Raw genomic sequence first — 11,958 nt, forward strand, 5'->3', positions numbered from 1 at the left:
TTCATAGCCCATGGTTTAACAGAGTATGGCGCGCAAGAACGAGTGGCCGCTTGACAAAATGGTGCTCTCGGTTGACGTCACGAAAAAATCGAAAGACGACTTCAGTCATCCGCCGAGGGAAGGCGCTTACATCCACGGTCTCTACCTGGAGGGTGCGAAGTGGGATTCCCAGACAGGTATCAGCAACAACAGCCCGATTGGGATGGTTGGCTTACAACCAACAACTTACTTTTTGCATTGTATCTGTTTCAGCGTCAAATTTCGATAACCCTCGCATTGTTACATGGGCTAGATACTATTTCAGTGGTTGCAAAGAGTTATACGACAAATCCGGTTGATCGCACACTCCAGTTAATTCCATAGAATACGCAGAAGTAATGCCATGCTTTCGTATAGCAAGGCAGGATCGCCCCACTGCGCAGGCCCTTTATATTTGGCGATCACAGCTCTAATATTCTGATCATAAGGTTCACAGGCTCCATAGAATATAAACGATTTATTCGAACAGCTGGAATGTTCACTTCAATGCGTAGTCGCTCAGCCCAATGGCTCTGTCGAAAAAAGGGGGCATATGGATTGAGAAGAAAGATATGATATTCTTGCTTCAAACGCAATCACGTTCCTAACGTAAAATTCGTGTTTACTGTCACATTATAGTCATCTGTGGTGTTGCATGCCAACGAATTCTTACAAACATGTCTTCGTTGCGATCAAAGCGCCGTAACATCTGCTTTGAGTTGCAGTAGATAAGCGCCATAGCAATGTTATTTTAGCTGGGGAAGTGTAAATTAGCACTTTTGGATAATCCCATATTTGGTTAATCGTTTAAAAAAAACTTTTAAAATTGCTTATACGAGGCCTTTAAAATTGCTTGTCACTTCGTCTTGCATGCACGCATTATTTCCATTGATAAAAGTAATTGCTGTCGTACCAAAAAAATCTGTTCTAAAAGGTCGAGGCAGACTAGGCGTTGTTAATCTTAAGTAAATCGCATCCTCTTTAGTCCTCCTTATATCCGATTTCACATCGATGACCGCCCTGTCTATAACGATCACATTTCTCTATGCAGGATTACTTGCTGAAGCAAGACTCAAGGAGCTCACCGCCCCGGTGCCCGTCATGTTCATAAAAGCGATTCCTATTGACAGGCAAGACACGAAGAACGTGTACGAATGTCCGCTTTATCGTACCAGAGAACGTGGCCCTACCTTCATTTGGACGTTCAACATCAAGTCCAAAGAGAAGAAATCCAAATGGATTTTGGCCGGCGTGGCGCTGCTGCTGCAGGTGTAAGAACTCGACCATGACGTGAAAATTTGCTGTAATGACACGTTAATTATCAGTTAATTTCTAGGTTTCACACAGTAGTAGTCGTTGTCTGCTTCCGCAAACATTTCGTTGTCAAAAGTACAAAAAAGTTTGCAAATTCCGTTACAGTTAAAATGTCATAACCGCTAAACCGTCGCTAAACGCATAAATTTGCCCAGAAACTTGTAACTCCTTGACGGTACAATATAACAAACTACTTCACCATTCCTTTACAAGCGATTTAACATTCAATGCAGTTTACTTTTGCGTATCAACACTGTGTAATATTTTGTATATTTTCGTTCGTGATATTTAAAGTCAAGAACTCATGTATTTAGAGTCTATAGATTATATTATTTAGCGTTCGTACATGATTATACAGTTGTAGAATGTATTGAAAGCACAAAGATTACAATCTACGCATTTATTGCGCGGCCACGTGTGTCCCGTGTAATAAAATGCAACCAATTTGCTGACCAAAGAAATCACGTGTACGATCCAACCACTTCACGCCTCACTGCACTCGCCGATGTTCGAATGCTCTTCATGTATTCACGTACGAAGTATATGCTCGTTGTTATGCGTAAAGATGTAATAAATACGACTCTCCAATTCCTCCCTCTGCAATGGACAAAGATGTGATAAGATATATTTATACGTTCGCAGCCTTTTCACTTGCTCGACAGTTTTTTTTCCGGTAATCCGGAATGTTTTCCGTGACGAGGTTCTACGCTAATCTGTAATCAAGGGTATTTTTTTGCTTTGGGCCAAACGTTATCAGTTCCGCGCAACTTTAATCGCTAAAGCATTTGGTTGAAATCAGACAGACCTGCAAAAAGCAAATATTTCAAATTGTCAACATTTAAGTCGCGGTGCAGATAAACTGCTCGTCGAATATATTATATTTGTCAATTCAAGATAAACACTTTTTGATATCAGCAATCTTTGCTATGTTTCACTCTCGTTTACTTGCTTCATGGAACGCGCTAGAGAAGCACGTAGCACTCAAAACCGCAATTACGATTTGTAATTATTCCGAATTTTATAGCCAGTTTCAGTTCTTAATAGGTGGTGCCTGGCGTTTATAGCGGCGAAGAAATTATAATTATCGGGAAAGGCTTTGAATTACATACGACTGTGATTATAGCAATCAGGTGTGGTGCGATTTGATTTCCGTTTTAACTGGAGCAGAGCAGTAAAGTAATTGGCCAGATAGACCGCACCAGAAAGTAGGCCGACAAATAACTGGAAAGGGATAAAATGCCCGTATGTTTAGAGAATAGAGAAGAATAAATACAAGAGAAAAAATAGATAAAAGCAAAGAACAGTAATATTAATTTACGGTTTTTACCTTCTATAGCCAAATACTGATGGAGGCAAGAAAATAACAGTTATCCATCAATAATTGAAATGTGCAATTTCTCTGTGTCACGTATGTGTCATCAAAATTACATCTCGGTTTCTCATTGTTGTTGTCAGGAAGGGCAGAAATATGTGTGTGTTTTGTTCATAAAGTTTGATTATAGTTTAACGTTGGGCCATGTCTACTGCCGCTGTTTTCAACTCGTCCATCGCACCGTATGTATAGGCCTTATATTCTTGTTGATAACCAGATGTTTGAAAGCGTATCGTCAAATCTGCAATTTATTATAGAATCTATCAACACCCGTTCGACCTCACAGGGGTTGTGGTGAGTTCTCTTGTTTTGCTCCCATTGGCTGTTTTCGGGATCTGTGCCAACATTCTTACAATATACGTCATCATACAGGCCCCGCATTTAAGGTAAATCAACACACTGAGTTAGTAATAAATACTACATTATAGCGATCCGCATCCGGAAGATAGAACGAAATTTACAAAAAACATATACATTACATGAAGAAAATAAGGCTTGTAATACTTCAATGACCGCAAACGTTCCGCATTACATTCAAAATACCGCAGGTCGATTTTCAACTACTTTATCGCCAGCCTAAGTGTATCTGACTTGATTTCGGCTCTACTCAGTCCTCTGTTTCTATATCGTCGTACGTGGGGATTCGATCATTGGATTATTTCTAACTTTCTCTGCAAGGTTGGTATGATCGACCGATGCGATAAAAAAAGCACTTCAGGCTTATGTAGTTTTAAACAATCTTCAATGCTTAAGAGTCAGATGTACAATGACCGCTCTATAATTTTGTCTTAGATATAAAATTTTATTTGATTCTTTTCTAGTTGTTTTGGGGTGGAGATAATGGAACTTCGGTTGCAACCTCTCTTCACATCCTGTGCTTCGCCTTTCTCCGCCTTCTTTCCGTTACGTTTCCTCATCGTTACAAGCGAATTACTCACACCCATGCCAAGGTGATAATTTGAGGGTGTTCATTAAATAACGCACCAAATGTTTGAAGTACCGAAACTATTCTCAACACCTGTTTGACGTTACCGGAGACGGGGAAACCCCTGTTACGCAACCGACCCTTATCACAACATGAATAGTACTTTAATGCCCAGCATCGCGTGGTTGTCTATCGGATGTGATCATGTTTAAGTCTATAGAGTTTCGGTAGCAACCGTTAGCCCTTTATTTGGTATGTATAGATGTGCATTATGGTGATCTGGATTATATCGGCCGGGAGTGGATTTGTCCCATTCGCTATCTGGATGAACGCGAGAAAAATGAACAGATTGGTCATAAGCAGAGAAACGGCCTGGCCCTCCTGTACGATTAGCCTTTACTGGTAGGTTTAATATTTGTCAAGATGAACGCATATACATACCCACGTAAGCCACAAGGTTATCAAATATTTTGCGCACTCGTACAATTAGTTTGAATTGGCCCATAACTTTACTTTGTTGTGCGTTGCCCACAACCGTAAATAACTACAAATTATGATTGTTGCATCATCCTGCTCACGTGCTGTCAGGGGCGGATCCACAAACTTTTTCTAGGGGGAGCGATTACGATCCAATACTCATTTTGACGCAAAAAGAACGATTTTGATCGCTACACAAGAAGACAGCCGCTAGTAATAAATGAAATTCAATTATAAAACATCCTTTTTGTCTGCCACTGCAGCATATTTTTAAGTATCATAAGCTAATATATGGAGGGGCGCTCTCCACCCCTTATGTGTGTTGTTATTACATCCACATATGGTCCATGTATGTAAGTTATTTCACCCAATTTGTATTTTCTATACAATGCAACAGAAAAGTTACGTATAACCCCATTACAAACACACGTGTAATTCTTTTTTAGGTTTCAGCAGTTCAAGACGTACGCAGTGGCTGGATATGCCGTGTTTTTCTACGTCCCATTCGCACTCATATTATTGTTTAGCTTACTAGTGGCTGCGATGATGCACTACAGGAGGCGCCAAAGGATTAAAGGTATATAATAGGCGCCTGGCAAGTACTCTCAAGGTGGGCGTGTATGTAATGGGTCCAATTATTGGCTCAATGGCATTCTGTTTATCTGGTAATTAGTTTACAATAAGACACCCTCTTTATATCAAAAACCTTCCGTCCGGACGATCGAAGTACTCGATGTTTTCTTAATAATGGTGCAAACAAATACATTAACGAAATTTCAAACAGGCCTTCATACAACGATCGGTGTCTATCCACGTGGGGCAGAGGCTTTGAGACAAAGGAAGGAAAACCAGGCGATCATTCAGCTGATGCTCATCGTGGGATCCTTCATTGTCGGCTATATCCCCCACACGGGTAGGAATTAACTGATGTTACGTCCACATGTGGTGATATTTTGTACAACGGTTGCTTGTGATTGCGATGCTTACGTGCAAAAAAAACTATTTGAAAATAATTGCTCATAGAATTCACATAAAGTTACTTTAATTTTTGAACATCAGGTAGATGAAGTTTAAAATTTACTCTGCCTTACGTAGTAACTTTGCCGAGTTACTAGTCTATGCTTGATAGTGAAAATGTTTTCTTGCATATGTGACTCTGGTCCAAATATCTCGCAGTGCGTCATCTTGTCCTTGCTTTCCTGGCAATAAAGTGTTTGATTTAATTGCGTTCCTTGCATCTACAGCTTATCACATTTACGCCACTACTGTGAAAGCGGTGACACACGAGGATGAAGTTATTCACTGGTGGTTTGGGATGTCTGAGTACATGTGCCTCAGACTGAGTGAATGCCTTAATCCTATTTTCTATAATCTCGCCTCCAGGTATCGCGTATTAAAGTAGATTTATTTTCTGTGAGCTGCTTACAGATGGCAACTGATAAAGTGTGTATGCAGCTCACAGAACGCATGTTATTGGCTCCATGCTTACATAGATTTATTCTCTTTGTGCTGAATTGTGGTGTACTTACTATTTTAAAAGTGGTAAAATACCATCTGGCATATGTAAAGCCTATCAGCAGGGTTTTCGACGATTATTTGAAGAATCGAATTTGCATTGTTTTTTAGTCATATTCTAAACAAACTTTGCACAAATCTCTTGTTATAATAAAGGTTTTTGTCTTGTTCAGCTCGATGCGCCAAGAAACCAAAGCCGTGCTTCGTCGTGTGTGTCGATGTTGCAGGTCACGTGAAGGCAGCGAGGCCTCCAAGCACATTAAAATTTCAGCTGTCACCAGTTCGACACCAGATCAACCTAAAAGCACCGTGTAGAGAAATATTGTGTTCTTGTCGTGTAACGGAGTTCGGTGCAGTTGTCTTAAGTAAAATTTTTTTGCAAATTTTGTTATCGGAATAGTTCCTTAATTGGAATAAATTTCCAACATTACCCCTCACCAAAGTATCCCTTTGAGAAAAGACTGATCAAAGAATTTGTTTTTATTCATGTGTGATAGACACGACCCTGCCGATTATGCTTTTTGCATGTAATTGCGATCTGTGATGTTTTTTACATCTTTATCGTGACAGTATTTGTTAGGAAAAGATCCTCAAAACATAGTGTTGTTAAAAATATTTTCATTATTGCATATTTAAATTGTTAAACTATAATCGAACATGAATCCGCACAGACGCCTATTTCTTGTCCAAAGTAAAAAAAATGCACAATTTCTGTTTCATTCAACGTCACCATGTCAGAACACAGAAATACTTCATTTATCTGGAATTCGGAAACATTAGTAATCAGTATAGTATTGGTACCAGTGAATGCACTAAATCAAAAAATACACCGATTATGTGACACTACAAACTCTACGAACTTCTTAATGCAATGTTTTACATGACAAAGGTATAAATTCGTGAAAAGGCCTTTTTCCTCAGATGGCAATCATATCATTAATTTGCTGCTTCGTGCTAGAATATAAAAACTCCCACGGGTCTTGCATTATTTATTTATTCGTTACTTTAATTATTAACCAAGCATCTTGGTAGAACTTTGCAATTCTTTTTTACTTTTTCGTTCGGCAAACAAAGCCAATATCATCACATTCCTACTAACTGGGGGTGGGAGTGCAGCTCTTACCTCTGAGTTTCAGTTAACGTCCAGGTGACTTTAAGGACGAAAGGTTAAATAGATTTGTTTAAATTTTTCGTTTAAAGTAGAGGAGTTCGAGTATTTTTACAGTACATCAACTATATTGTTATTTTCGGCCAGTACCGACAAAAAATAAAAAATAACAAAATAAATAAAAGAGTTCAATTAAAATTAAAACAACAAAAAGAAAACTGACATCTAAGTCGCAGAAAGTCGTGAGCAATTTGCTTTCTCGTGAAAAAAAATGTCCGTAAACGTCACTGAAATAACTGAACTGGGTTCTGGAAGCGGAAACAACGTCACACTCGAGTAAGTTGATAATTTGTCTGACGATAAGAAAAACATTTTCGCAGTTTGGGACAAATGAGTTATTACAATTTTGAGGAGGAGGAGAGCAATGTGATTTAAGCTAAATGGAAAACAAATACTTTTAAGGCAATATTGGCAAATTGTTCAACTGCGTATAAATTTAAAATACACTTTTTCTATTATTCACTTTCCTTTCCAGGCCGTATCGATATCCATTTGATTCCACGGCCACAATTCTAAGTGTGGCAATTTTGCTGCCACAGGGAATGTTCGGGGTGCTTTCCAATCTTCTGACAATCTACGTTATCGCACAATCATCAAAACTCAAGTATGTGATCAGTAAAAGTAGTCAAATGGCCAAATGGAGATGAAATGTGTTGCTCACTATAGGACTATCTTCAACTACTTCATTATGAGTTTGTGCATTTCGGATTTTTGCTCTGCTCTGTTTACGCCGCTTTTCTTGTACCGACGACTCTGGGGTTTCGACGATTGGACCATTTCCTCCTTTCTTTGCAAGGTTATTTGTACCTATAACTATTGTTGCTTTTTCAAAGCCCTAAAATTTAACATAAAAACACAGACCGACTCAATAAAGTTGTAAAAATTTTAAGACTTGCTTTGCTTTTAAAATTTCTAAGATAAGATCATATAATATATAATAACTTACGTTGAAATATTACCATGTGTGTTTAGATGTTTTGGGCGGTAGATTTTGGAACATCTGTGGCGACATCTTTTCACATCCTCTGCTTTTCAATGCTTCGTGTCTTCTCTATAATGCGACCGCACGATTACAAAGTTATCAAAATAGTCCATGCGAAGGTGCGATACGTTATCTTGTTAAAAAAGTCGAAACGTTGGCAAAGTATGTGATAATTTTCAGTCTTGTTAATATTTATTGCATTTAATTACAACTCCTAAACTCTGGCCTGCAAGCATTCCTTTGTTTTTGCTAAAATTATTTTCGCAAAACCTTTTCTTTTCTGTTATGAGATATTCGCTAATCTTATTTGTCTACAGATCTGCATTTGCGTTCTTTGGATAGCTTCCATTGGGACCGGCTTCGTTCCGTTTATTATTTGGTTCAAACCACGAAAAATTGACAGGAACGTCGTCAGTCCAGAGCAGCGATGGCCGTCATGTACTATTATAATTGAATGGTGAGAACGACCAGAGTAAAATGCTTCTCACAAATACATCACGGACCTTATGTACGAAACGTGTCAGCCAATGAAAGCCAAAAATTTCTGACTTTAAATCTTGCATGAGGAATGATTGTCGGTTTAGTGACTTGTGGTTTTAATCACGATCATTAACGTCAATACTGTCAATTATTTAATGCCTTTTAAGCTTCAAATATTTAGTAACAGAAACATTGTGCAGGTTGCCGACGTTTAGGAAATACGTCCTCTATGCGTATCCCATATTTTTCTACATCCCGCTTGCACTGATCACCTTGTGCTCGATGGTTGTTTCTGGGTTCATATTGATGCGACGCAGGGAAAGAACAAAAGGTGAGCGTGGGGTGGCCAAACAAAAGCAGGTCGTAATCATTTCGTCTTCCGATAAATCCATTTCAACAAACAATGTGTCATATTCGCATACTCACAGCAAGCTTCAGATAAATCACACGTACTAACAACTGTTCGCCAGAATCGTAAATTATTAAAGAACAATTCGTTAACCACGTCTTGATTTATTTAATTGCAGGCAAACAAGAAGATGAAAAGAAAAGCGCCGCTGAAAACAGAAGGCAACAGAAAGAAAACCAAGCTGTATTGCAACTTGCTCTTATCGTTGGATCCTATATGTTTGGATACATTCCTCTGACAAGTAAGACAAATTGTTTTTAATAGGCTATGCTTACGACGCAATGACAACAAAACGCCGAAAATGCAAGTGTTCTTTACAAAATTCTGTGTTCAGGTTATCACCTTTACTCGACCACGACCAAAGCGAACACTCACGAAAAAAGGGTATTTGATTGGTGGTTTGGAGTGATTTATTACATGGCCTTGAGGTTCAGTGAGTCCCTCAACCCAATTTTCTACAACATGGCTTCAAGGTGGGTTTATTCTCTGTAAAAAAATTCGATTAATTTGGTTTTTACATTTCCTACCTTTTTTCGAATTTGAATTGAACAAATAGCTTCCGTTCGCAATCTTCTGTTACAGTACAATGCGTAATGAGACAATGTGGATTCTAAGAAGACTGTTTGGATGCCCAAACCGAAGCAAATATGAAGAACGTTCAGGAACCAGCATGCAACTAACAGCTGTGTCAAAATCCGTAGCGGAAAAATGATTTACCAACCGCTGCGTTTGTATATATTTTGTGAAATACAATGCACATTCTATTGGTGTTTGAGCAATATACACGAAAGTAAAATAAAATTTCATTTGAGATAAACATAGAGAAGCTATTCCAGCCTAAGGGTGGAATGCAGAAATCCCGCCTAACCTAATCCTAGCTTAATTAATTTAAGCTTATTGTGATATTGCTGAAATCTACCACAAACAGCAGAATATTACTAAAAGAAAATGACTTCCTTGTCTGGGGAACCCCCACGCCTGTTGGTAGATTAAAGAAAATATTCAGCAAAAGGACTGTTGCTTACTTTCATAGTGACATACGGTTAAATTGTAGGTTGTTAAAACCATTTGTGAAAATGGTCATAAAGAAATCTAATCTCTTGAAATATTCTGTTTAAATTATGCCAAGTAACACGTTACTATTAACAGTTTTGCAAATGCTCTTCCACAAACACACCTAAATCAATACAAACTTACAAGTCTGTTACTACGTACCTGCAGCTGCAAGAGAGTTCATTGTTGTGTGTTTTTCAACCTTTGTATCTTTGGGGCAATATACACATAATGTTGTTTTTGTATTGACACAGTTCACATGTTTTGTGTAAAATACACATTAATTACTGAGCAAGATGTATCGATTTAAAGCATCCAAGTATAAGAACTCTGTTCCCAAACCTGCAAAAAGAGATGTGAGTTGTCCATGTTTACATTATTTATCAATTGGTCATCGGTTATTGCTTTTTTTGTATTTTTGCCTCAATTATTTTTTAATCGTACACATGTATGTGTAAAACATATCTATTGTGTGTCTTTTATCACAATTTTCTTTTTGTTCTATTGGGATGAAAGCATGCAGTGATTAGACCTTGTTGGGACTCTTTTCAAAAAAAACTTATTATTCAACAGGACTGTATCACTGACATATCGGTAGAAACACCAATGTGTTTCGGAAACCATGTCGCATGTGGGGCAAAATTCATAGCTTGCAATATTGGTCAGGCAGGTTTGTGAACTTCATTTTATTTTATTATGTAGTTTAATCTGCATACTGAGGTATTTAAATAAATATTTGAAATGTGTCTTGATATGGTACGACAATGGCCTCAGTTAACTTCCTGAAAGAGACTTCCCATACAGTTTCCATTCCTGTAACTTATTTTGCATGAAATAAAGCATTGTTTTATTACATAATTTTACGCTTTTATTTTGCCCATGTCTTAATTGCGTCAAAATGTTTTATGTAGTGGTAATTTTTGCATGCATGCCACAAATATTTTGTTCCTTAAGGGAGTGGTAAAGTTGGAGTTTTTGGTGTGGATGAGACAGGAAGAAAAGGGCAACAACCATTTCTGGCTGGTCATTCTAGTTTTGTCTCAGATATGGAGTTCTCACCATTCTACCATAACTTGCTTTTGACAGCTTCTGATGATTTAACTGTAAGTAATGACTGAAATTGAGGTTGCTATTTATTGTGAAGTTGGGTTTTAAAGGACATTGCGCTAGTTTAATGCCCATGTTAACACTTTTTGCTTCTTTTTATATTTCCATGCATTCAATTCCTCTTTAAATGCAGGTCAAAGTGTGGAATTTGCCTGCAGCGGGTATAAGTGGAATGTTAAACCCATCCCACACATTCCAAAACTTTCAAAAGCGTCCAGAGGTGGTTAAACACCACCCCGTGACAAATGTGGTTGGCATTGCATCTGGAAACAGCATACAAGTGACTGACTTAAAAGCAGCTAAAGAAAATATTGGTTTGTGTTTGCAGTTGAATTTTGGTCATGCTCTCTAATGAGGAAAACTTGTGTTTTCAAAGCACAAATACGCTGACAGAAATGTAATATATGCATTGGTAGTAAAATATCTATCTAGTAATTTGTTTTGCACAATTTTTTTCTGTGAGATTGCTGTACCACCTTTCAACTATGTGCAATTACTTGCACCAATATGTTTAGAATCATATATATATATATATATTTAATTTTATAGCACCATTGTGCATTAAGCTGTAAGTGAAATGTATTTCATTGATTTTATCTTCTATTCTCAACAAAATACTTGCAACAGATTTCACTGTCGACTGTGACTTGATCCAGTCCATGGATTGGTCAGCTGATGGAAAAACACTGGCCTGCACAACCAAAGTGAGTGGTTGTTGCAAGTAACTTATAATCACATCATACACATTTAAGGTCAAAACGTAACCCTTACTTTTCATGCTCTTTTCAGGACAAGAAAATATGTGTGGTAGACCCACGCAGCAAAGCTACTGTGCATCAAGGAAAGGGACATGACAACCACAAGGACACGCGAGTTGTGTGTCTGGGAAACACTGGAAAAATTGCTACCACTGGTTTTAACTCAGTTAGTTGACAACTTTGGTTGTAGTTACATTAAATTCAAATGATCATAAGCTGGCTAATGTGAAAAATCTGGTTGTGTAATACCAAAACTCTTCCCTTTTTTTGTATAGTCCAGACAACGCCAAATAAAAGCGTGGGATGAACGGAATTTGAAAAGTTGCTTGCAATCCGTTGAACTTGGTACTGGATCAGGGTATGTGCGTGTTTTGTTCAAG

General features: G+C 38.0%; 4 protein-coding genes across 4 annotated transcripts in view; all 4 read left to right on the forward strand.

Moving 5' to 3' along the window:
* Window positions 1-1,913, forward strand: part of LOC145910926 (dynein beta chain, ciliary-like) — a 43,615-nt gene extending 41,702 nt beyond the window's left edge. The window contains exons 87-88 of the mRNA XM_082998147.1: window positions 23-176; window positions 1,070-1,913. Coding sequence (XP_082854273.1) covers window positions 23-176; window positions 1,070-1,293 — 378 coding nt within the window. The 3' untranslated portion in view covers window positions 1,294-1,913. The remainder of the gene's footprint in view (window positions 1-22; window positions 177-1,069) is intronic.
* Window positions 1,914-2,848: 935 nt separating this feature from the next.
* LOC145910991 (growth hormone secretagogue receptor type 1-like) lies at window positions 2,849-5,936 on the forward strand. The gene is made up of 9 exons (XM_082998220.1): window positions 2,849-2,886; window positions 2,962-3,090; window positions 3,253-3,382; window positions 3,526-3,654; window positions 3,892-4,031; window positions 4,553-4,683; window positions 4,891-5,019; window positions 5,351-5,489; window positions 5,795-5,936. The coding sequence occupies exons 1-9, from the start codon at window positions 2,849-2,851 to the stop codon at window positions 5,934-5,936; spliced, it is 1,107 nt and encodes a 368-aa protein (XP_082854346.1).
* Window positions 5,937-7,000: 1,064 nt separating this feature from the next.
* Window positions 7,001-9,372, forward strand: LOC145910993 (octopamine receptor beta-3R-like). Its single transcript, XM_082998221.1, has 9 exons — window positions 7,001-7,065; window positions 7,265-7,393; window positions 7,456-7,585; window positions 7,762-7,890; window positions 8,089-8,228; window positions 8,452-8,582; window positions 8,779-8,901; window positions 8,995-9,133; window positions 9,243-9,372. Exons 1-9 carry the CDS (start codon window positions 7,001-7,003, stop codon window positions 9,370-9,372), a joined length of 1,116 nt encoding a protein of 371 aa, XP_082854347.1.
* A 593-nt stretch (window positions 9,373-9,965) lies between these two features.
* Window positions 9,966-11,958, forward strand: part of LOC145910684 (coronin-7-like) — a 44,034-nt gene continuing 42,041 nt past the window's right edge. The window contains exons 1-7 of the mRNA XM_082997875.1: window positions 9,966-10,069; window positions 10,287-10,383; window positions 10,668-10,816; window positions 10,954-11,134; window positions 11,448-11,524; window positions 11,610-11,744; window positions 11,854-11,936. Coding sequence (XP_082854001.1) covers window positions 10,010-10,069; window positions 10,287-10,383; window positions 10,668-10,816; window positions 10,954-11,134; window positions 11,448-11,524; window positions 11,610-11,744; window positions 11,854-11,936 — 782 coding nt within the window. The 5' untranslated portion in view covers window positions 9,966-10,009. The remainder of the gene's footprint in view (window positions 10,070-10,286; window positions 10,384-10,667; window positions 10,817-10,953; window positions 11,135-11,447; window positions 11,525-11,609; window positions 11,745-11,853; window positions 11,937-11,958) is intronic.

Source organism: Ascidia mentula, chromosome 8 (assembly GCF_947561715.1).
Source record: "Ascidia mentula chromosome 8, kaAscMent1.1, whole genome shotgun sequence".
Lineage (NCBI taxonomy): Eukaryota > Metazoa > Chordata > Ascidiacea > Phlebobranchia > Ascidiidae > Ascidia > Ascidia mentula.